Raw genomic sequence first — 23215 nt, forward strand, 5'->3', positions numbered from 1 at the left:
GGATTGAGGACTGAAGAATTAGAAGAAGTACAAGCAAATCTATTATTAGCAAGGGCATTATCCCAGGTATCAGACTAAGGTTACAAATCGAATCATCTCCTATGGCCACCAACAAAATACTGGATTTTCCTATGGAAAGTCTCAATTTTCACACATATAATTAAGTTCTTGTTTGCCTAAGGCCTTCAATTTACAACCACAGTGTCATCTGCCTAAAGACCGTCAATTTAAAACCACAATGTCATTTGCCTAATTTTCAAAAAGGAGCGGCCAAAAAGGTTATATGGCCAAAACAGCAGCCGAGATAAAGCAATCTGAGATTTACAGCTCTTGGGGGGTTCCACTAATAAGTGAGTGTACGATCTTAGTAAAATTAACAGTCAATCAACTGAGATAATTTACTCAGTGCCTTCAGTGTGAAGAGCCCTGGCCTAAGCACTTGGGAGAAACAACAGAGTAAAAAGACATGTTTACTATGCAGTGGGGAAGACAGACATAAGAATAATTTATGGAGAGGAGAAAGAGGATAAAGGGGATACGTAAAATACACGAGTGGTTGAGTGGCTCATGTAGTCGTTGCAGGGAGGGGAGAAGAGGGGTACTAAACAGAGGAGAGATTAATTAAGAAAAGCCTCTTAGGAAACCGACTTCTCCTTTTAGTAGTGTAGTTTTCCAATCTGTCTTCATCTACCTCACAGGAAGGTCTTATATATAGTGCATTAAGCTCCGGGAAAGTGGAGTATAAAGTGAAATTTAGTGCATGTCAGCTTTCCCAAAACGTGTTCTTTCATTATACGTTTTACACAGAATGCTTTTGGGGCATCAGGGAACATTTTTCTGACAACACACCTGTCTGAACAGAAGGCAATGCAATGTTGGTTTCAGCATCTCAAACAAAAAAAAAACGAACATAGCAAAATTATGTGACCTACTGGCTCTTCAACAACATAACGCCTGTTAGACTGGAGAACTGACTCCATAAATCTTTGAACTAAAGTTCTACCTCAGATATATGCATCCAAAGGAATATGTGCGCTTAACATATCTAGCAAACCCCTGCCCCCCGTAAGAATATGAATACACAAACAGGTATTTTAGTCTCATCGAATACCCACTTTTCAGGAACAGATTCTGTAGGAGACCCAGAGACACCCTGACCATTTGCTCCAACTTTTCCTACTTTCTTCACATTCTCCAAAGCTCTAAGGGTGGTGTCAGTGCCACGGGGGATTAACTGGGAGACGCCACTCTCGGTACTTGAAATTCCATTTGTACTTGGGACGATTTTCCCCGAGGTTTCTGTACTTCCTATGACAGGGATGACATTTGCAGCTGTTGTGGTGACGGTGCTGTTCACACCAACTTTATTTAAGAGAGGAAATGTTCTCACAGTCGCACTGATCTTTTTGTTCCTTAATCGATATCTGAATAAGAAAAATGCAATAAACACTTGATCAAATGTTACTGTGACAGAAGATTTTAAAAAGGGAGGAAAGTGCATTAAAAGGAATACAATAATTGCTACTCTCTCTAATCAAACAGCAGCATATGCTGCATGTAAAACTAAACTAAACTTCTACATACTCGCTTCATCTTGTGGGAAAAGGAATGCAATGAAGGAAATGCACTCAGTTTTGCCAGAACGCACGATATGGCTAGAATGTGACGGCAGATTTAGGAAACAGTTTTCTGACAACACATGCCCGCTTGGACATGGCACAGCATAGTGCTGGAAGAAACAGTTGTGCACATGCACACAACCCCACACACAGTGGCTCAGTGGAAAGAGCACAGGCTCAGGAGTCAGAGGTCATGGGTTCTAATCTCAGCTCCGCCTCTTGTCAGCTGTGTGACACTGGGCAAGACACTTGACTTCTCTGGGCCTCAGTTCCTTCATCTGTAAAAGGGGGATTAAGACTGTGAGCCCCATGAGGGACAACCCAATGACCTTCTATCTCCCCAGTGCTTAGAACAGTGCTTGGCACATAGTAAGCGCTTTAACAAATACTATTATTATTATTACCACACAGAGTGAATACTACAGTACAAATTTTTTGGGCAAAAATTCAACCCCTTGTCATAAAACTTTACCTGAACTCAAGCCTCAGAGAAAACTATTTAGGAGAAAAGTGCTAAAAATGTTGCTATCATTAAGTTCAGTCAATCTTTATCCCTCAGTGGCAGAATCCCCTACTCTAAAGATTCTGAGGGGGCCCCTACCAAAGTGTGGTGGTAAAGCACGATAAAACAAACTGAAAACAGGACTGTTACAACAGAGCCCTGTATCCTACCTATGACCCTGTAGACTGTAACCTTGCTGTGGGCAGAGAATGTGTCTACCAACTCTGCTATACTGTACTCTCCCAAGTGCTAAATTCAGTGCACCACATACAGTAAACACTCAATAAATATGACATACAAAACCACAAATACAAAATATCGGATGTCAGATTTTCTCCACTCTGAAATGGCCAGTCAATCAATGGTACTTTTTTAGTGTTTACACGGTACAGAGCACTGCAGAGCAGTGGGGAAGTAAAACTGAGACAGCAGGCCCGAGCCCTGCTCTCAAGAAAGTTTTAATCTACTGGGCGAGAATAAAGATTTTTGATTAAATGTATGTGCATGCAAAGTTCCGCCAATCATTTTTAAAGGGCCTACACCTTAAAGCAGAGCGACGAGTCAACAAAATGACTTCGCCGCCACCCTTAAGAGATTTCAACGGAGGGCGAACTTGGATCATCGTGTGCCCTTTGAGTTTGGATGAGCAAAAGAGGGCTGGAAAACCAAATAGCTGTTTAGCGACTCCTGGGACCTAAAATGAAGTTACGCCCGCTTTACGTTAATTACAAAATCTAAAAACACAATGCATCCGGCTGTTCTATAATGCAGAGGTTGTGTCCTTGGCAAAACCCTGCGTGTGTGAAGCTTGCACTGTACTACTTACCTACTGGCTCCAAAGCCACATTCCTGCACCAGCATGGCATGCTGTATCCACAAAGGCTCACATTGTAGGGTTTATTTCCCTAACACCGTTCCAGTCAAAACCCATGGTGATAACACAACAGCATGTACGCTACACACTTGTAAAAGCTCAGGCGGTATACCCCAAAGGAAATTAAATGATAATACATACTTTTCAAGCTCTTCCTGAGAATGAGCAAATGTACAATTTGTTCCGCGAGGACACCCTCCCTGCTGGCGTAGATCTCGGCACATACTCGTTTTGTATTTGCTATTTGGCTGAGGCTAAAATGGAAAAGAGAAAAATCATTACACTTAAAATGCCAATGCATTATGGACTTTTTACAAAAAGTTTTAAACATAATTCACTCATGCCAGCTTTGACTTTGCTACGCCATTTAAATTTTTCTCCCCATTTCATGAGATGAGAAAACCTCTCACTTCAATGTTGGCTAGCATTAAATTTGCATGGCTTAGTGGAAAGATCCCGGGCTTGGTAGTCAGAGGTCTTGGGTTCTAATCCCAACTCCTCCACTTGTCAGCTGTGTGACTTTGGGCAAGTCACTTCACTTCTCTGTGTCTCAGATCCCTCATCTGTGAAATGGGGATTAAGACTGTGAGCCCAAAGTGGGACAACCTGATAACCTTGTATCTATCCCGCGCTTGGAACAGTGCTTAGCACATAGTAAGTGCTTAGCAAATGCCATCACTATTAAATTATCCTAGATTTTCTACTGGGCACTTGGTAACGGCACTAAATTTGGCACTCTACCAGTCCATAGTGGATTGTCTGGATGAAATGTTATGAATATGTATTTTTAAGCAACAATTCAAAGATGTCCCTCAAATCCAAAAGACTTATGAATTTTATTTCATCAACTGAGTTCTCCTTAAACAGTCCTTCAGTCTAAAAAAAGATTGTAATGTTCAATTAACATTTCTTGACATAGAAAGTGGTTAGCAAATGCCATAAAAAAAGAGAAAGACAGCACACAATTTTCTCTTAAATAGCAAAGTTAGAGGGGCAGCAACCCACAAATTCACTTGCTACTTTTCACTCCCTCTGCTGAAATCCACATGAACCACGAAATTAGGAACAGCAACAGATTTGAATTTAATTTAATTTTAATTGTGTGAAAAGGCACAATTTTTACTTTTCAGATTAATCTTACTCTTACACATCACAGAAACGGGGCACTGGTCAACTACAATCACAGTTATTTTTAAATGTTCTACTTATTTGACTGACATCCAGTAGTGTGATCTTTTGACTAGACGCTTACATAATATAAATCTCCGTTCCATAAGGTAATTAGCAAATATGAAGCTAACCTAAAGTAACTAGGTTTGGAAGTTAGAAACGCTCGCTAAACAGATAGAATCATTATTATTATTATTATTATTCATACCCAACAGACCACTCTGCCCTTCAGAACCTTATTGAAATCACTTTATCTCCTCCAAGAGACAACCCCCAACTCAGCCCTCATTTCCCCTACTCCCTCTCCCTTCTGCATCCCCTTTTTCTTGCATTTGCACCCTTTATTCATCTCACCCTCAGCCCTACAGCACTTGTGTACACGTCTCTAATTTATTTTAATGGTTATCTCCCCCTCTAGGCTCTAAGCTCTTTGCGGACAAGGAATATGTCTACCGACTCTGTTATAGCATGCTCTCCCAAGTGCTTAGTACAGTGCTCTGCACATAGTAAGAGCTCAGTAAATAAGACTGACTGATGTGAATCCAATAAAAGTATGAACAGACCCCAAATTTTCACTGATGTGAATGAGAATTTAAAAAAAAAACAAACTCCTCTTCCACCGGTTCAAACAGTATGGTAAGCCTCTCGAGTGCAGCTTTGAGGTGATGCATATTATGCTTTCTCTTTAACACTGATATATCTGAGGTCTTTAGTTCTGTGCCGGGCCATTCTAGAACACCAAATGGATCTGTTAAAACTGGTATTAATTTTTGTCAATTGTGTATTCCTCTGGAGTTATCTTCATCAAGATGCTTTCAATATTTTCCCACCTCATACACTCAATGTTTTCTTCCATTTTTCTGTAATTAAGGTGGGGCTAATCCCTTTCAACTGCTGAGATTATTATAATCATAACTATTACTATCATCAAGGCTCCACAAATGTTGGCTCAGGTCTCCAGCCAAACAAAATTACTACTTCTCAGATGTTCTCTGCCTCTGCTTGATTTATCTGTTCATGGCTTCGGTCTGATGTCTCCATTCAATGCACCTGCCTCCAGCTACCGAATTTGCTGATACCAATTGGATTTAAGGAAGCAGCCCACTCATAACCTTGGTATTTCGTTTGTCACTGACGTGTAGATAAGTGTACTGTATTTGCTGAACCCTAATTACTATTATTTGGAATGGTATCAGTTGAAAAAGCATACTTAAAACACACTTATACTATGAATTAACTCTGCTTGACAAGGCTCCATCTCTTGTATTGGAGTAGATACAAAATAACTACTTTGGTTATCACCTTGATCAAGTACTAAATAATCCAACCACATATTTTTCAGTTACCATTTGAACTTTAAAATGCCTTCCAAGAGGGAACCGATGAAACAATTCAGACGTTTCACCTTTTCAACTCAAATGAAACAACACTCTAGAACATTGCTTTGAAAAAGAAAATGAGTACACAGAATGGGTATCATTTCAGTTTTCGGGACAAACAAGAAACCACTTGGTACTAGGAAAAAATCAACTATTATTATTATGGTATTTAAGTACTTAATATGTGTCAACCACTGTTCTATGATCTACGGTAGGTACACGTTAATCAGGTCAGACACAGTCACTGTTCCACATGGGCTCTCAGTCAAAGAAGGAGGTAGAATTCCCATTTTACAGATGAGGAAACTGAGGCACAAAGAAGTGAAATGACTTGCCCAAGATCATAGCAGGTAATGGACAGATCCAGGATTGTAACCCCAATCTTCAAATTCCCAGGCCATGCTGCTCTTCAGAATATTTTTTACTCCTACCACTCTCCCCGCAACACTACAGGGCTACTAAAATGGAACTCCTCTGAGATCAGGTCAATGATCTACAATGGTTCATAAGTGTTCTGCAAAAGAGCAACTGAGATCCTCACTGAACTCTCACTGAGCTATGAAATTGAGGGCCAGGGATACCGAATTGAGGGCTCCCACGCTGTTCTCGTTTCCAACAGGAGACCATCAGGGATGAGTACTTCACCAGGGACTCGCTTTGCTGTTCTAGTCACTAAGTGAGCTATCCTGACTAAATATGCAACTTCTAAAACCCCCCAATTCACTCAGTATCCACAAAACTCACTCGCCTCTCTGCAGGATTACAGCATCAATACTTTATTTAGTCTAGATAAATGGCCCGTGTCTGTCCAGTTGCCTTGTAATCCAGCAATTCAGTCTGCTTTGGATTCAAAGCTCCTAAAGAAGCCAGGAACCACATCTATATAATTTGCTTTGAGAAGCCCCTAAGACCAGCACCATATGCCGAGAAGCTCTTGAGACATACTTTTGAATACAGTAATAAAGAAGCTTTTGTTAGCATTTATATAAGTAATAAACAATACGCATACCTGTGGTGCTTCGTGGCCTTTTCTACTGTAATTCTGTATAAAATCTACTAGCCCATGCACAACTGTTTTGACAGCTACCATTGCATTTTCTAGCTGTTCCCAGGTTGGAGAGACAGCGTCTAAGAACAACCATAAGAAGTGCAATCAACATTAGAAATAGCTCAAGTATATCGTTAACACAGAATTTTTCGAAGAGCAAGAACAAAAAAATGGGGGGGGGGGGGGGGGGGGGAATCAAGGCTTTCATCCCTTACCTGGATTGGGATCTATGTTTGCAAGAAGCTCTAGATGAGGCCTCAGTCTATTCAGATTAGCTGGATCGCCTGTACGCTGCAAGACAATTGTCAACTCCTGGACACTCTTTGCAAATGATTCTGGAGACTGGAGCTGAAAAATCAAAATCAAAGAACTGCTCTTTTACCTGGGGTCTGCCAATTTTCAAAATTCTTCTGCGCATTTTTCCTCAACACAGACTTTCAAGTGTCTTCAGATCGCATCAAACAATTATCAGTGATGAGTTCAGTGCTCACCTCAGAATCTGCCCTATGAGTCCTCATCATTAGACACTTTAGCACTTTAATTCATTCTAGTCTGATGCTTCTATAAAATATTGCCATCTTTCAAAGTATTGAATCATGCACTGAAGGGATATTTAATATCCTCATTATATAAATGAGGGCATATTTTTGATAAACTCTCAGGTGAACACTGCCAGAGTACCAGCTCCTTAATTAGCACTGCACACAAGCACATGTCCTTTTTTTCCAAAACCACAATCACCTGCTATCCAGACAGATGCTTGTGATGGGAAGAACATTCCCTAATTCCCGAATTGCCCTCTACTCAAAATTGTAGTAAAATGTGTCTTACAAAAGAACTGGGTCTAGTTAACTATTGGCCAACCTAATTATCCATTTGCAAGGTGGGTCATATCTCCGGAAAAGAACAGCCTCTGACTTCACCAACCTTGTCAATGATGGATTGCATGTGTGACTTATGGGCCAAATCACCATAAAGAAGGGAAGACCATTGCTCAGGTGATATACGAAGTCCTGCTTCCATAGCAATGTGAACAATTTGTGCATCATGCTCTCTGCGCAAAGCCTCGTAACTACGAAATTCCTCTTTCAGCTGCATCAGAGAAGAGTCTTCATCCCTTTTGGTAACCTAAAAAAAGGAGATAAATTAATTTGCAATTTGAAACATCAAGACACTCCCAAATGCTGCTGTTTCAAGTACAGGAATCCCTTAATCTTCAAGGGGAACTGGTTAGAGAAAATCCCGTGTCTGGCACACAGTAAGTGCTTAAATACCTGAATTATTATTATTATTATCATTACCCATCTGCACCCAATGGAGGCTGCATTTAAGGCATGGGAAAGTTTATTTTGAACTCCGGATTATTCAGGCTTTCTGGTGTTGGCGGCGGGCAAGGTGGCCAGCCAGACACTGAAGAGGTGGGGTTGTGGCTGCTGCTTTGCTAAGGCTGGCTGTCACTGCCATGGAAGTGGCTATGGGTACAGCCAACAAAAAAATAAATGAAAAAAAAAATCCATGAATAGCATTAACTTGGTCAGTTTTGGGCTGCAAGTAGAAAGTTATGACGAGTTCTCCCCTAGGATACCCTCCCTTCTCATATGACAGTAATTAAACAACAAGCTAAAGAAACCAAAAGATCTACCCCAGGACAAAAAATGTCTATGTCACATGGTTCTTTTCCATGAAATGTAATGATAGAGAAGTTTGGTTCTTTTCTGAAAAAAGCACAGGCCCGTCATGTGCTCAAGGAGCAGAGCGTACCAGTGAAAAGAGTATAGGTCTGGGAGTCAGAGGACCTGGGTTCGAATTTCGGCACACACTTTACAATCATTGTGAAGGTAAGTTCTAAGTGCCCCAACTTTAAGAAAACAAGGGATCACCACATATGAACTTTTTTTTTTTTACATAATAGGGGTCAAAGACCCAAAATGATTTGCTTCACAATTGGTGGCAAAGATCAGAATGCAAATTTCAGACGATTCCATGCTTTAGAAACACTATGCTATACAGCCATTATGATGGTTCTGACTTTAATGTTACTGAAATTGGCATATCAAAATCAGTGACATCAGAAATACCAGAATCTTGTACTTTAATTCCTCAGCTAGCAAATAGGGTCAATATTCTTGGACAATATTTTGGAAATGAGAAGTGTTAGAAGACCTAAATGGAAGAACTAAATGGTGACCACCCTCCTGTGTCAGAGACTGGCCAGTTGGTTGCTTTTTGTGAATTAGCTTCTAATGTAGCTTTCCATTTTCAAATATCCATGAACTGGATAGCATCTTGCGGGAAGAATTCATACTTCCCTTAATTTTTCCCTAATTTAACATATCATTTTCAATCAATTGCATTTACTGAATGCTTATTCTGGGCAGACCACCGTATTCAACACTTGAGGGAGTGCAACAGAAATATGAGACTTGATCGGGGAGCTTAGAATCTAATGGGGGAATCAGACACAAAGAAATTACAATTAGGGGAAGTAACTGAATATAAAGATCTATTTGGCAGTGCTGTGGGGCGATGGGGCGGGGTGAGTTCCTAAGTGCGTAGGAGGTAAGGACTCAGGTGCATAGGGATGCGGTAAGAGGGAAACAGGGAGAGGAGATGAGAGACTGTAGGGAAGGCTTCCTGGAGATGTGATTTTAGTCGACGATTAGAGAGAGAGAAGAGAGGTACAGTGAGTAAGCTGCTACTAGAGGAGTGAACTGTACAGGCTGGGTTGTATTATGAGTGGAGAGAAGAGAAGCAGCGGGGAGAGAGGTGAACGAGTGCGCCTTAATGCCGACAGTGAGGAGGTTTTTCCTCGAAGTGGAGCGGGATGGGCAACTAGTGGATGACTTGAGGATAGGGGAGATGTGTGGGGAACAAAGCTTTCAGTCTTAAACTAAACAAAGTCTTAGTTTTAAATCTAAGCATTTTACCTTAAAACATGAAGCACGATACAGTAGTTGCACAACATGACCAATGCTTGTTTTTGATGCCTGTGGAAATCTTGGTTCTAGCCTTTGCACAACAAAAAGTACCAAAACTTTCCGTGAGAGAGCAGAACCATCTTCCAGTGCTAGTAGCACCAGCTTCAAGGCCTCTTCTTGCATAGCTGGAAATAGCCACAATACTTAGGAATTAATTACCACGATAGGGCAGCACACGCTGAAATTTCAAGATGTATGCAGACAGAAGAAAATCCAGAAGCTAAACTGACTAGCACTCCATAAGGGTTCATTTATTATTATCTAATAATTGGGCAACGATCCGAGTGTTACATGTGATATAGAGAATATATTTAATCAAAATCTTGAGGCCCTGGCTGTCATTAAACAGAAGCTGGAGCTAATTATGTCAATGGGAGGCCAATTTTTCATTATGAGCAGAGAGGCAGACTAACAAAGGGGTCGGGCCCTGAGATAAAGGGGAGTGAGAGAGAGGAAGGGAAGGAAAGGGAAGAAAATCAAGGAAGATATGAGGGCCAAGAGCTTAGAGCACGGGCCCAGGATGCAGGAGGACCTGGTTCTAATTCCAGCTCTGCCATTTGCCTGCTGTGTAACTTGGGGCAAGTCACTTAACTTTTCTGGGTCTCAGTTACTTCAGCTACAAAATGGGTATTAAGTCTGGGGGCCCCAAGTGGGTCAGGGTCTGTGACCAACCCAATTTGCTTTTTATCTACCCCCAGTACTTAGCACAGTGCCTGGCACACAGTAAGCACTTTGCAAACGCCACGATTACTATTATTACTAGGATGGGGAGGGAGGAAAAAAAGAGGGGAAGGTGGGGAAGAGAGCGGAAAGAGAAGAGAAATGAAGGGGAAGGAGCCAAAGGAGAGAAGGGAAAAGGAGTCAGAGGGAGATAGAAGAAAAGGGAAAGGTGAGGGGAAAGGAGAGGAATGTAAAGATATAATCTTTCCCTGCTACTCATTCGCTGCCCCACAGCAGCTGCATGGTTTCTGCCTCACTCCCCAGCTTAGGCTGAAGTGGAAGTAGGTGATGACTAAAAGCCGGGTAGTGGTACGGAGAGTCTGTGGCCCTAAAAGGCTCACACCATCACGATGGCTTCAGAGCCTCAGTTCTTGACTCATCCTCGTGGGATTCGGGGCTAAGGATGGGAGGGGCCTCCCTGGCCCGGCCTCATAGCCCAGTGAGGGTGAGGCAAGCCATGGTGCCAATGACCCTCTGCTGGGCAAAGTTTGGCAATAGGAGGAACCAATATTTTGTTCCACTTCCAGTCCCATCTGGGCTGCAGGGGCAGAGAGGGCTACTAAAGTGCCCGGCACACTGTAAGGCTGCTGGTTTGCTCTGCCCTGATAGCTGCAGGCCTCAGTTTCCCTTGCACCTATGCATTTCTGATTCCTCACTACCTGCCTTCTGTGTCTTCATTCCATCCTTTAGGTTCTCGGTAAGGACTAAGGAAGCATTACTCATTGAGAAACTTTTCCCATCATCCATACCCTCCAGTTACTATTATGAAACCCTCAATTTTCTTCTCCAACACAATTACTGAAAAATCCATCAGGTTTTGGAGAGTGTTTGCCAAGCGAGAGTGTGAGGGAAAGTGAGAAAAGAGGAGAAAAACTCAAAGATATAGCAACCTTCACCTAAACACTGCTTGGGTTTAGCTGCTCTCTAAAAAGACTGCAAATGAATACAGTACATTATGTTCCCCATGTGCTTGAGCAAACTAATTAGACAACTCATGTAGCCGTAATAGGGGCTTAGCCGATTTGCTCAAAAAGAGCACAAGGAAAATCACTTCACTATAATCCTATGAGAGAGAGAACTCCTCTGCCCTCCTTGGAAAATGTTTCCCTTGCCTCCGATAGGAATTGTGTTCCCTAAGAAAGGGATAAAACCGGTTGAGTTTGAGGACTCCTACCTGGCCCTAGAAACTGGCATCCTCGAGCCCTAACGGCAGCCCACAGATTGGCAGACAGCTGCTGAGGGTTCTGGTGCTGTAAAATCAGTTCTGTTACAGTTCTCTCTCCGAGGGAGCGTGCTGCTCGCATGGCTCTTACGCGACCTTCTTCCTCTACCAACTGACAGTTCACCAGGGTCACCAGTTTCCTCTGCATCGGACGGCTCAGTGCGCTCTGATTCAAACTGGCAACACCTTTAGGGAGAGGGAGGGGGAAAAAAGAGAAACCAAGCCTTTTAGGAAAAGTTGAATACAAGAGGTTTTCCCTGTGAATGTTTAACTATGCCAGCTTGGAAAATTTATCAGCATCTCAAGGAAATATCCTTTGAGACATTATTGTTTAATGGCCCTTTCATAAACACTCTCCTTGGAAAATTCCAAATGAACTCTGACGATCAACACTCCCATTCCATTCCAGAGTTTACCTGGTCAACTTGCTTCCAAGGAAGCATGTAGCTTTCAGGAGCTATCACCATTTATGGTGAAAAAGGAAAGGTCTGGGAGTCAGGAGTCATGGCTCCTACTTCTGCTCCCACCAAATCCCTTAACCCCTTTGTTCCTCAGTTTCCTTATTTGCAAAATGGGGATAAGATCTCAGAGCTCCTTATCTTCTTAGGCTGTGAGCCCTATGCAGGACAGGGACAGTGTTCTATCTTGTCATTTACCCCAGTGCTTTACAGTGCTGGCAAATAGTAGGTGGTTATGCTATTATTATTATTATTATTCCAAGGAGGATGTTCTTCATATCATAAAGGACAAATTAGGCAGAGATGGGCTTAAAATGAAAAGGCAAAGATTTGGGATTGATGAAAGGAAGGAATTCCTCAACTATCCATTCTGATGGAAGGAGTAGTAGTGTTGCTCATATTATTTGAAACAGAGGCACCCTGGACTATGGCCCTCTGTCTGGGCAGTAAGGGATAGCGATTCCACTAAGGGATCCTTTGCAGTCTGCAGGTGAGGCACCTGCAGACTGCAGGAAAGACAGTTTTACTGTTCAGGAGAGGCTGCTACATCAAAATTGAGGGTGGGAGGACCAGGCCATTTGGGCCCAGCAAGAGCCCAGTCAATCAATCTTGGTGGCCTCCAGGACACGCCTGGACCTGGGAAGATTGCATAAAGCTAAATAAGACATCCATCAATCTACTAGGGAAGGAGCCAGGTCAGTGGAAAGTGCTTGGGCGTCAAGTGGGACTGAGTTCAAATGCTGTTTCTTTTACTTGACTGTGTGACCTTGGGCATGTCACTTAATTTCTCTGTCCCTCAGTTCCCTCATCTGTAAAATGGGGATTAACCCCTACTCCCTCCTACTATGGGACAAGAACTGTGTCCGATCTGATTACCTTATATCTGCTCCCGTGCTTAGTTCTGTGCTTGGCACATAGTAAGCACTTAACAAGTACCATTAAAAAAATGACCTATTAAGTATCGTCCCAATTATAGCAATATGAACTACCCAAGCTCAGATACCCAGAGAAACCCAGAGCAATGAGAACAGTATTCATTCATTCATTCAATACTATTTATTGAGCGCTTACTATGTGCAGAGCACTGTACTAAGTATTTGGAATGTACAATTCGGCAACAGAGACGATCCCTGCCCAATAATGGGCTCACAGTCTAAACTGGGGAGCCACTGAAGCTTGGGAGACGCACACTGTTTGGATCAGTCTTCCTCTCCCTGCCAGGCTCCTCTGTAAAATGGGGTTAAGACTGTGAGGCTCATGTGGGACACGGATTGGATCCAACCTCATTAGCTTGTATCTTCCCCAGTGCTTAGAACAGTGCCTGGCACACAGTAAGTGCTTAACAAATACCACAAAAACCAAAAACCACCCTGAGCATGAAGGCCCACCACCCTGCAGAAGCAGGGTGAGCAGAAGCCTGGAGTCCCACAGCCACAAGACCCAGACCAGTCTCCCCACTCCCGCTGATCATCGTGGGAGTGAAGCTCTCCCACCCATATAGGACCGAGGTACGGATAGAAATTCGTCCTCTAACCTCTCGGGACACGGGGAAGGTTGTGGCAACCAAGGATGTACTCATGGAAGGCCCCTCCGAGTTCTGCTTAGTTCACAGAATGATTACCATTTATAGTTTTCATTCTTTTACAGGAACCTGTCTGAAATGGGGTACTATAACATCCTTCCCTTATATGAGCTGTCTACTCCAACTTGGACTTTGAGCCCCCTGTGAGCCATGCGACGAGTCAATGTGAGCTTCCCTATCCCAGGATGTAGTATATTGCCTTTGGCATAGTAAGCACATAGTAAACGTCAGGAATAATCTACACCAATAACTAATACAAATCTGCCCGGCACTGATTTAATAACATGTCTTCTATTCCAGCAACTGTAAATGGAAAACTGAAAATTGGCTACACAAGAAGCTAAATCAAACAATTAGATGACTAGTTAGTCAACTTCATATAACTTGAAGGGTGAGTTTCTCCTTGGTTAACAAAGATATTGGTTATTCTTAAAAAAAAAAAAAGCCAACTAGTTTTTAAATGGATAATCAGAAAGTTTGAAGAGTTTACCAGGCATTTTAATCTCAAATAAATTCACATCCCTCTCTCTTTACGATGTCTTTCCACAAGGAACACATTCCATTCAAGGATTACTCAATAAAACAATCATGGCTTTTTAAAATACTCACCCTTTCCGCCACTTAGTGGTTTTAAGTAGAGTGCCAAATCCTCAACACATTTCTTTGCCACCTCATAGTGTTTATTCTCTCCCAGGTTACTTAATTTTACTGTTTGATGATCTGGTACCTAAAAGGGAAGTCACAGGAAAAGCAGAGGTCAGTTTTTCTGTACAGTATCTTAATCTGAGCATCCCCAACAATACTACTGCCCTTTGAATTTTGAGCCGAGAAGCTGTAGTGGTTTTACAGAAGTTAATACCAGATATGGGATCTATTGTTTCCAAGCATTTTAAGGCCTCTCACATTAAAAGTGAGATCACACTAGTTTTCCAGCTAGTGAAATTGCTAATGCTGGTATGCCTAAAAATTCCAAACCATTTTCCTGCCAAGCTGCACGGATGTCCAGGGAGTTCGCAAGACACCCGCTAGCAATCCTGAAATAGAGGAGTTTCAGCAATTCTACCATCCCCCTTTCCCTTTCCTTGCAAATTGTGCTCTGTTCAAAGAGAGGAACCAGCTGTGCAGGCCAGCTTTGGTCCACACAGTGAAAATCGCATCAGAGGAAATATCGGCATGTTAGATAAGATGACAAACACTCTTAGCTCTTACTGCAAGGCCTACTTCTGAAGGTACAATCTGATTTTTGGAAGCAAATTTGATATGAAAAGGGTTCAATATACACTCGATTTCTCCCAGAACACCGAGGTTACACTCTCAACAAACTCCGCATTAAAGAAAGCCTGCGCCATGGTACACGAGGCTTGACCAGTGCACAGCCATTCCGACTGCACATCATGTTCTTTCCAAACAGATGTGCACCGTCAGAAGACCATTCCCTTACTCAGCCACTGAGCGCTACCCAAAACTCACGATAAAGAATGGAGTGTGTTGTGAAGCCCTGAGGACTTTTTTTTAAAAAAAAAAAATAAACACGGAACCTTATGATTGTACAGAAATGAAGAGAAAGGGAGCGATGCTTATACATTTTGAGAAGATAAACTCAGGGTCAAGTCTTACCTGGGCTCCAACTAACTGAAGAAGTGCAAAGTTTACAGGAAGCACATCAATGTCTGTGTTGATGGCAGTTTGGTCAAAAGGGCATGCCTTGCGATGAAGTTTATTCAGGCAGGTCTTACAGACGGTGTGCGAGCATCCTAAACTGATGGGCTTGTGTACGTTCTCATCAAATTCATTGTAGCAGATTGGGCAGGACAGAAACTCTGTCCACTGAGCTGCCTGCACGGGCATTATGGAAGCTGGACGCTTGGGTAGTAGTCTAGCAGACCATTATTTCACTGTGTAGTGTTTTGTAAGCTGGAAATGAACAACAACAAAAATTACTTCCATACCCTCATAATTAACAAGATGTGAAAATCAATTTTAATGACTTTGGTAGCTAAAATAGCTAAGCTGACATTTTTTGCCCGGTAAACTATACATACTTTGTACTAGAGTAAAATTGAGCCTGAAAAAGTCAAAAAGTCTTCTAAATTAATCCAATGCATAAATTCAAAGCTTAAACTACTGACCAACCAAAATTAATGTCCTAAAAGTTAACTCTTTCTTTGGCCTTTACAGTTCCCTTTGCCTGAATGTGTAGGATATTGTATATTTGATTTGAAGAAAAAGGGCAGAGACCTTTTAGTTCACAGACAACTTTGTAAAATTTAGTCATCTGTCCATGCCATAGAATGAGTGGTCCCCCAGAAGGCAGCATATCTGGGCATCAACCTCTGGGCAGAATGGCATTGGGAGGGTGGAAGTGATCACCTCTCTAAGCCCCTGGAGTCTTCTTGCCTCTCTCCTTGCCCGGCCCTCCAATCCCATCCCATCCAGCAGCAGCTCTTTGGAGTCATCTCCGAGAGGGGCAGAGAGGTCACGGAAGGGCTCCCCCCGGCCACGCCGCCCCTGCCTCAGGACAGCTGCACAGGACAGAGGTGGGAGGAGGAAGCAAGAGAGGGTGGGAGGGAGGGATGACTAGAGTTTTAAGTCCTAGGCTCTGCAGACTGCATCAGGAAAGGGCGGGGAGGCAAAGGCAGTAAAACCTTACTCCTGCATATCACTCAGGGGATTGGGGGGGAGGAGGGAATTGGGGGTCTAAAGGAAGAACCACTGTCTTTAACTATCCCTGCCTTTCCCCTACTGACAGGGAGCCCCGTGCCAGCCTCGTTGTCCCAGGCTCCACTGGTCCCCGTACTACAAATGGCCCAGATTATGGATACTCCTTTCGGGGAAATAAATATAACAAAATACATCCAGTTCAGAATCATGGGGATTGTGTTCTTGCAGAACCCCATGTTATAGAAACCTGATGCATGATGCCTCATGACTGCACATAACTGTTCACCACACTGTCTCTTCTCACATTTGTCCATACTTCACTCTGCTGTCCAAATGATTTTTCTAAAACAAAGTTCAGTTCACATTTCCCCACTCCTCAGATCCTCCTGTGGCTGCCCATTCACCTCCCCAAACACTCAATCACTTTGCCCCTTCCTATCTATGGTATGTTGCTGATCCCCTACTACAACCCAGCCTGCTCACTTTGCTCCTCTAATGCCAATTTATTCACTGTGCCTCAAGATCACTGCTGATTCCTTGCCCACATCCTCCCTCTGGCCTCAAACTACCCCCCACCAACCTTATATACGACACACCACCACTCTCTCCACTTTCAAAGTCTTTTTAAAAATCACATCTCCTCAAGAGGCCTTTCCCAATTAAGCCCTCATTTCCCCCATTCCCTCTCCCTCTCACATTGCCGGTGCACTCGAATTTGTACCCTTTAAGCATTTGATATTCACCCCTCCCTCAGGCTCACAGCACTTATGTACATATCTGTAATTTATTTTAATGTCTGTCTCCCCAACTAGGCCTCATTACGGGCAGGGAAAATGTTTACCAACTCTCTGATACTGTACTCTCCCAAGTGCTTAGTATAGTGATCTGCACACAGTAAGCACTCAATAAATATCACTGACTGAATGAATCCACAGATAGGAGTTTTCAGTAAAATATCCCCCAATTAATAGCACTCTAGCCAAAATACATAATGAAAACATACACTATGAGGGGCACTGAGTGTATAAACGGCTGTGTTCCTCCTGCTGCTAGGATTAACCAAATTATGCTTATAGTGTTGCCCCTTAAAGGAGAGGTATAGTAGGGCACACAGAAGAACTCACTATATGATAGTATGATTATTATAAAACACTCTTTTACTATTTGACAAACCCTGTTCTAAGCCCGGGGGGTAGATAATTGTGGTATCTGTTAATCAATCATCTCTATTTGAGAACTTAGGTGCACAGCACTGTGTTAAACATTTACTATGTACAAAGCACAGGGGTAGATACTATATAACTATGTTGGACACAGTCCCTGGACCACATGAAGCTCACAGTCTAGGGGGGAGGGAGAAGTTGTAGTCACTCCTCATTTTCTGAATGAGGAAATTGAGCCACAGAGAAGTTAAGTGACTTGGTCGAGATCAAACGGCAGGCAAGTGGTGCGGTGAGTAGAAGAACTTAAGTTCCCTGACTCTCAGGTTCATGCTCTTTCCAATAGGCCCTGCTGCTTCTTGACTATGGGAGTGATAAGACACTAGAGCAGATTCTCAAAGGAGCGAAAGCTGTTATGGTGTCTCTGTCCCCAGGTATTTTATGGAAAGCCTAGAAATCCAGCAGCCTTGGATGAGTCAGTTAGTCATTCACCTGCCTAGAGGTAGGGGGAAGGGCTCTTTCAAGGTGCCTTCCATCTCTTTACAAGCTTTTCCTTAAAAAAATAAAACTACTCTGGGAACTATGAACAAAAATAAGAAAAGCTTGAATAACAGCTTCTAGATATGGAAAACTGAGTTTTAGAACCCAGGTTGCAAAAAAATGCACTGAGACAAGTGCTTTGCTGCCCAATCTTTTCTCCTGGCTGACAACTTCAATTAGAGAGGTGGCAGGCTCCTCAGGTAAATAAAATCACTGGTGCCACCTCTAGATTCAGTCGCTGATGAAAACGAAATAAAAAATCACATATTCAAGACAGGGTTGCTCTAATGTTACACCTTTTGAGAGATGGAGGAAAAAACTCCTGCCCGAGTGATATTACTGAAAGGTTGAAAAAGGAAAAAAAAAAATCTGAAGCCTCAAAAAATCCCTGATATTCACATAACACAATCTGACCAATTATTTTAGTCATTTTAATTATCATAATTTTAATATAATTGGAAATATTAAAATACAAGGTACTGAATGCCTTATAGTTTGTATTTCTATGAACCTTTACATGGAGGAGTTTGTGGTCATAAGGGGCTAGGCAAAAGTGAAACACTATTATTTTTACATGGCTTTCTCTAACTTGAAAATTGTCAAGGGTACTTGCTTGAATCCTGCGTGTTGACTCACAAGGCGCACATTCTCGGCTTCAAATTCAGAACAATTAAACACCACTTATGTAAGTCTGTAACAGAAGGCTCTCTGATGAACTAGAAATCTGGGTATTGAGGACAATTACACAGCTTATACTTTGTTCATAGAACTGTTTACAAACTCTGGTATATACTTAGTTTCACAACAAAGATTTAAACAAGCTTAAATCCAAGAGAACAAATGATTCAATGACAATGTTCCCTCAACAACCACGATTCCAGGAGTCATCCTGAGATATTTTAGTTCTAAGAAATTAAGACACACCTAGTGCCCTATATAAAACTATTAAGAGAGAGAAGACACCTATGTGAATTTACTCAAATTCATTGCAAATCCTAAGTGTGTATTAAAAAAAAAAGCCACAAGACTCCAAATTTTGCTAGTCAAAAAAAAAAATGCATATTTCATACCTTTTATAAAAGCACACCTATTATGGCCATCATTCTAGAAACATGTTCATTTACTTTCCAGCCCACTAGACTGGTCAACTTTCAGTTTTACTTTAAGCAAAGTAAAATTAATCAGTTTCTCCAACATATTAATACATCTTTTAATGGAAATCTTTCCTTTCACAAAAACGAATACATTTTCCCAGGAGAAAGCCACCTAGGGTCTAGTTTTTTTTTAAATTTTATCTCAAAATCAATTACTCAAATTTAAAGTGCTGAATAAATACCATTAAGTGATTGAACTAAAGACAAATTGGAATACTAAAACGTTTATCAGAATCACTTCAACTGTCTGTATTTTATTTTCATAATGATCGTATTTGGAAATGCTAATTTGGTAGGTATTACAGTGTTCAGTGGGTATACAATATATTTAAACTAATCTTAGTGTGAGATGTTCTCATTTAGTTTTTCCAAGACCATCCTAATGAAATTTTAAACTGCATAAACCAATCACAACAGCCTATTAAACAAAAACATATTCCAATGCCCTCAACATTCAGGACTATTTTAAACACACTTTGTCAACAAGTCAGAAGTTCTGAAGACCCTATCTGTGGGATCCACCGACTGCAGTTGCGTATTTTTCAAACTCCAAGACCTACCAATTTTTGAAACACTTTTAGATGACTATTGGGAAGGAAAATGGAGTACATTTTCTGAGAAACAAAACGTATTTCTGTACTTTTCATCCAATACACCTAAGCTAACTCACTTAATATGCTGTATAGCAATCCTTTTTACTCTGAGGGAAAGAGTCTGAATAAAAATCAAAAATGGCTAAAAATTGGCCAAACGTTCATTTTTCATTTTTATAACCATCTTTAAAGAATTTAAGAGATGAAGATTTGCTCAGTCCAGATGCCACCAGGATTTAATCTGAAGGCATGTGAAAATTATTTTATCCTCAATACCAACTACTGAGATGTTTATTTACTTCACCAGGAATTATTTTCCTAATTGAGATTGTAGCATGATTCCTTGTAGGAGAGCTGTAGGAGAACTCCACTAGACTGTAACCTTGTTGGGGGCAGGGAACAGGTATGCCAACTTTAATAATAATGTTGGTATTTGTTAAGCGCTTACTATGTGCTGAGCACTGTTCTAAGCGCTGGGCTGGGCACAGGGGAATCAGGTTGTCCCACGTGGGACTCAGTCTTAATCCCCATTTTACAGATGAGGTAACTGAGGCACTGAGAAGTTAAGTGACTTGCCCAAAGTCACACAGCTGACAAGTGGCCGAGCTGGGATTCAAACCCATGACCTCTGACTCCAAAGCCTGTGCTCTTTCCACTGAGCCACGCTGCTTATTGTACTCTCCCAAGGGCTTAGTAGAGTGCTTTGCACATAGTAAGCGCTCATTAAACGCCACCGATGACCATGAGGAAAAATCCTTCTAGGAATTTGATAACTTTCAGTTTTCATTTGGAGAAGCCGCCGCCAAACCAAACAATACTGTTAAAAAGCTTTAGACTCCTAACTTTAAAAAGGTATGTTCGATGACACTATTTCAAACTAGTGTTCATTTACTTGGTTTCCAAGATTCTGAATTTTCACTTGATTGATGAATGTATTATTGGTAAAGTTCTAAATTGTATTTATCTTGCGGCTGATTGAGGCATGACCAAAGCTATCTGTTCACCTCACCCTTATCAGGATGTAAACTTCTTTTGTGGGTCAGTTTCCTAACCTGAGCAAATAAACGGGGCTAACAACATGAAGCGCCTCATAAAGATGGGCATATTAATGGTGCTTTATAAGTGTAAACATTAAAAATTTTTTTATCACACAGCACTTGTTGCTATACTTCAGTCCAACAGTGGTTCATTTTGGCACAAGTTTCACTTTCGATTACTACCCCCATCACTTTTTTTTTTAAAGCAGTAATACTATTTATTAAGCACTCACTATGTGCTGAGCTCTGAGCCCTGGGAAAGAGAACAAAGGTGGAAGTCCAACATGGAACCTATCCCTCGAGGGCCTCAGTTTCTTAACCTTAAAGAAAACGTTTAATACTAGGCAACTCTTTTCCCCGTCATTAGACAAAATCCTTGAAGTCACCCATCTTCAGATACACGGGGATACTCTTCAAGTAAAAATATCACAAACTAAACTTGAAGAACTCTTTGATTAGCTTGGCCAAATCGAACCTTTCCTTTTTTCCTTCCGACTTTCCAGAGCGGTAATGGTGTTAAAGATTAGGAGACTGGAGTCACTGAGGGGAATGACTGGAAATAGTCTTTTCATATTTCAGAAAATTACATTATATCTGAAAGAAATTGAAATAATCCTCCCTGAAGTTTTGGTCACATGAACTATGAAACCATGAGAATAATCTCGTGGTTTCAAGTCGGGACCAAACTCCTCTTCAAAGCGTTTCCAAATGAGCATGAAGAACAAATGCCAATTTTAAAGATCAACCTATTTCGGCTTTCTAATTTGTCTAGCAAGATAAATCATCTGTAGTCAGTGCACGGATGATGAATAAATTTTTCTGAGGTCACTTTTCAGTTACGATTACTTTCTTTCTCCACAAGTGGGTGGCACAGCAGATCATAAATCTTGGAATGATTTCCATATCAACCTCCTGCTGGTTCTTTCTTATCATTTTCAAGATTACACTTTCCTTCTTTATTTTCTGAAAGATCTCCAAATGCTATTTATTGTTTTATCACAAGAAGCTAAAGGGTGAAAGTTCCTTCCTAAAACCCTAATAGAGTAACTACACTTTAGGTCTGTTAAAATGCGAATTGTAAAACGTGAGTTGAAAATTTAATCTAGTACAGACTTGGTCATGTTAGCAGACCAAGTAGTATCCACTAATATATTGATCTTTGTGACAGAAATTCAAGCTAAGCAATTACTTCACTCTGCTACACTAATCACGACAGAAAAGTGTATTATGGAATTTTGTTTTCATCTAGCTGTTTTTATAGAGATAATTTATTCTTTGGACAAGAGAACTGTGATGCCCTATGGCAATTATCATTATAGTACGAAGTTCAAAAGGCCTTGACTGAAATATTTTATTGCTTTAAAACGGCAGGGAGGAAATTTGAAGGTGAGAATGTCAGTGTCTTTCATGGAACCAAACGTCAAAGAGAATCTCAAGGAAGATGCCGTCATGAATATTTCACACTGCACACTGTACTGAAACTCTGACTAGTTTCATTTCTTAATATTGTTCAGGTGTTTTGATGATTCAACACTAGAAAGGGAAACATTTATACTTCCATGTCAGAGCAAAGAGGTCAGTAAATATTGTAGTTATGCGGTCAAAATCTCAGCCACTGGCCGCCAATGAAAATTCCTAGTTTTCCTTATACAAAATGTTGGAATCGGAGCCCAAAAAATAAGAGAAAACCCCTTCCCCCAAATGGAGAAATACACCTCTTCTTTTGAAGATGGCAAGAAAAAAAGGAATATCATGATAAAATTGAAAATCCATGGAACTATTTGGCAAAAAATGTAAATTCATTCCAAGTCAGATAGAGACTGAAGACTTTACCTACTTCAGGTTTTCTAAGTAATAACTAACTAGTACCTAGGATTTTGACAATTCAGTCCTTAAATGGGATAGTAATTTTGGTGACACCTTTCTCTAAACAATGATAGGAAACCCTGTAGACATTTGGATCTGATTATTCTTCTAAACCCTAAGGAGACCAAGGAGAAGGTTACTGGATTTCGACAATTCAGTCCTTAAATGGGATGGTAAATTTGGTGACACCTTTCTCGAAGCACTGTACACATTTGGATCTGATTATTCTTCTAAACCCTAAGGAGACCAAGGAGAAGGTTACTGGATTTCGACAATTCAGTCCTTAAATGGGATGGTAAATTTGGTGAAACCTTTCTCGAAGCACTGTACACATTTGGATCTGATTATTCTTCTAAACCCTGCGACCACCAACAGGAAGGTTACTGATCATTTTTCTAAACCCTAATATGACTAAAGGGAAGATTACTGATCATTTTTCTAAACCCTAATAAGACCGATGGGAAGGTTACTGGCTGTGGTATCGGCAGGAGGGGAAAAAAATGCTATAGCAAGGGAGTGGTTGGAGTATCTAAACAGGAGAAAGGGGTTCTGATATATTATATATAATTATGTATATTATCTATATTAAAGGAGAAGAAAAGTCTGAATGGCATGTCCAGTTTCTTCTCTGAAAATTTTGAACGGTGCCAGG

General features: G+C 41.2%; 1 protein-coding gene and 1 non-coding gene across 6 annotated transcripts in view; both read right to left on the minus strand.

Moving 5' to 3' along the window:
* The window catches only part of RC3H2 (ring finger and CCCH-type domains 2), a 38204-nt gene that overhangs the window by 13105 nt on the left and 1884 nt on the right, over positions 1–23215 (minus strand). For 4 of the 5 annotated variants that reach the window (XM_029062410.2, XM_029062409.2, XM_029062407.2 and 1 more), the window contains exons 2-10: positions 15170–15466; positions 14162–14279; positions 11465–11698; positions 9520–9695; positions 7520–7720; positions 6808–6940; positions 6554–6672; positions 3137–3249; positions 1116–1424 (exon numbers count right to left, since the gene is read on the minus strand). In XM_029062410.2, the coding sequence (XP_028918243.1) occupies positions 1116–1424; positions 3137–3249; positions 6554–6672; positions 6808–6940; positions 7520–7720; positions 9520–9695; positions 11465–11698; positions 14162–14279; positions 15170–15400 (1634 nt within the window). In that variant the 5' untranslated portion in view covers positions 15401–15466. Of the gene's footprint in view, positions 1–1115; positions 1425–3136; positions 3250–6553; positions 6673–6807; positions 6941–7519; positions 7721–9519; positions 9696–11464; positions 11699–14161; positions 14280–15169; positions 15560–23215 lie in introns of those variants that run through there. The other variant, XM_029062408.2, reaches the window with a different exon arrangement.
* On the minus strand, positions 7024–7135 carry LOC114811472. The gene has a single exon (XR_003759175.1). It is a non-coding gene; the product is annotated as a small nucleolar RNA SNORD90 (small nucleolar RNA).

This window comes from Ornithorhynchus anatinus, chromosome 4 (assembly GCF_004115215.2).
Source record: "Ornithorhynchus anatinus isolate Pmale09 chromosome 4, mOrnAna1.pri.v4, whole genome shotgun sequence".
Classification (NCBI taxonomy): domain Eukaryota; kingdom Metazoa; phylum Chordata; class Mammalia; order Monotremata; family Ornithorhynchidae; genus Ornithorhynchus; species Ornithorhynchus anatinus.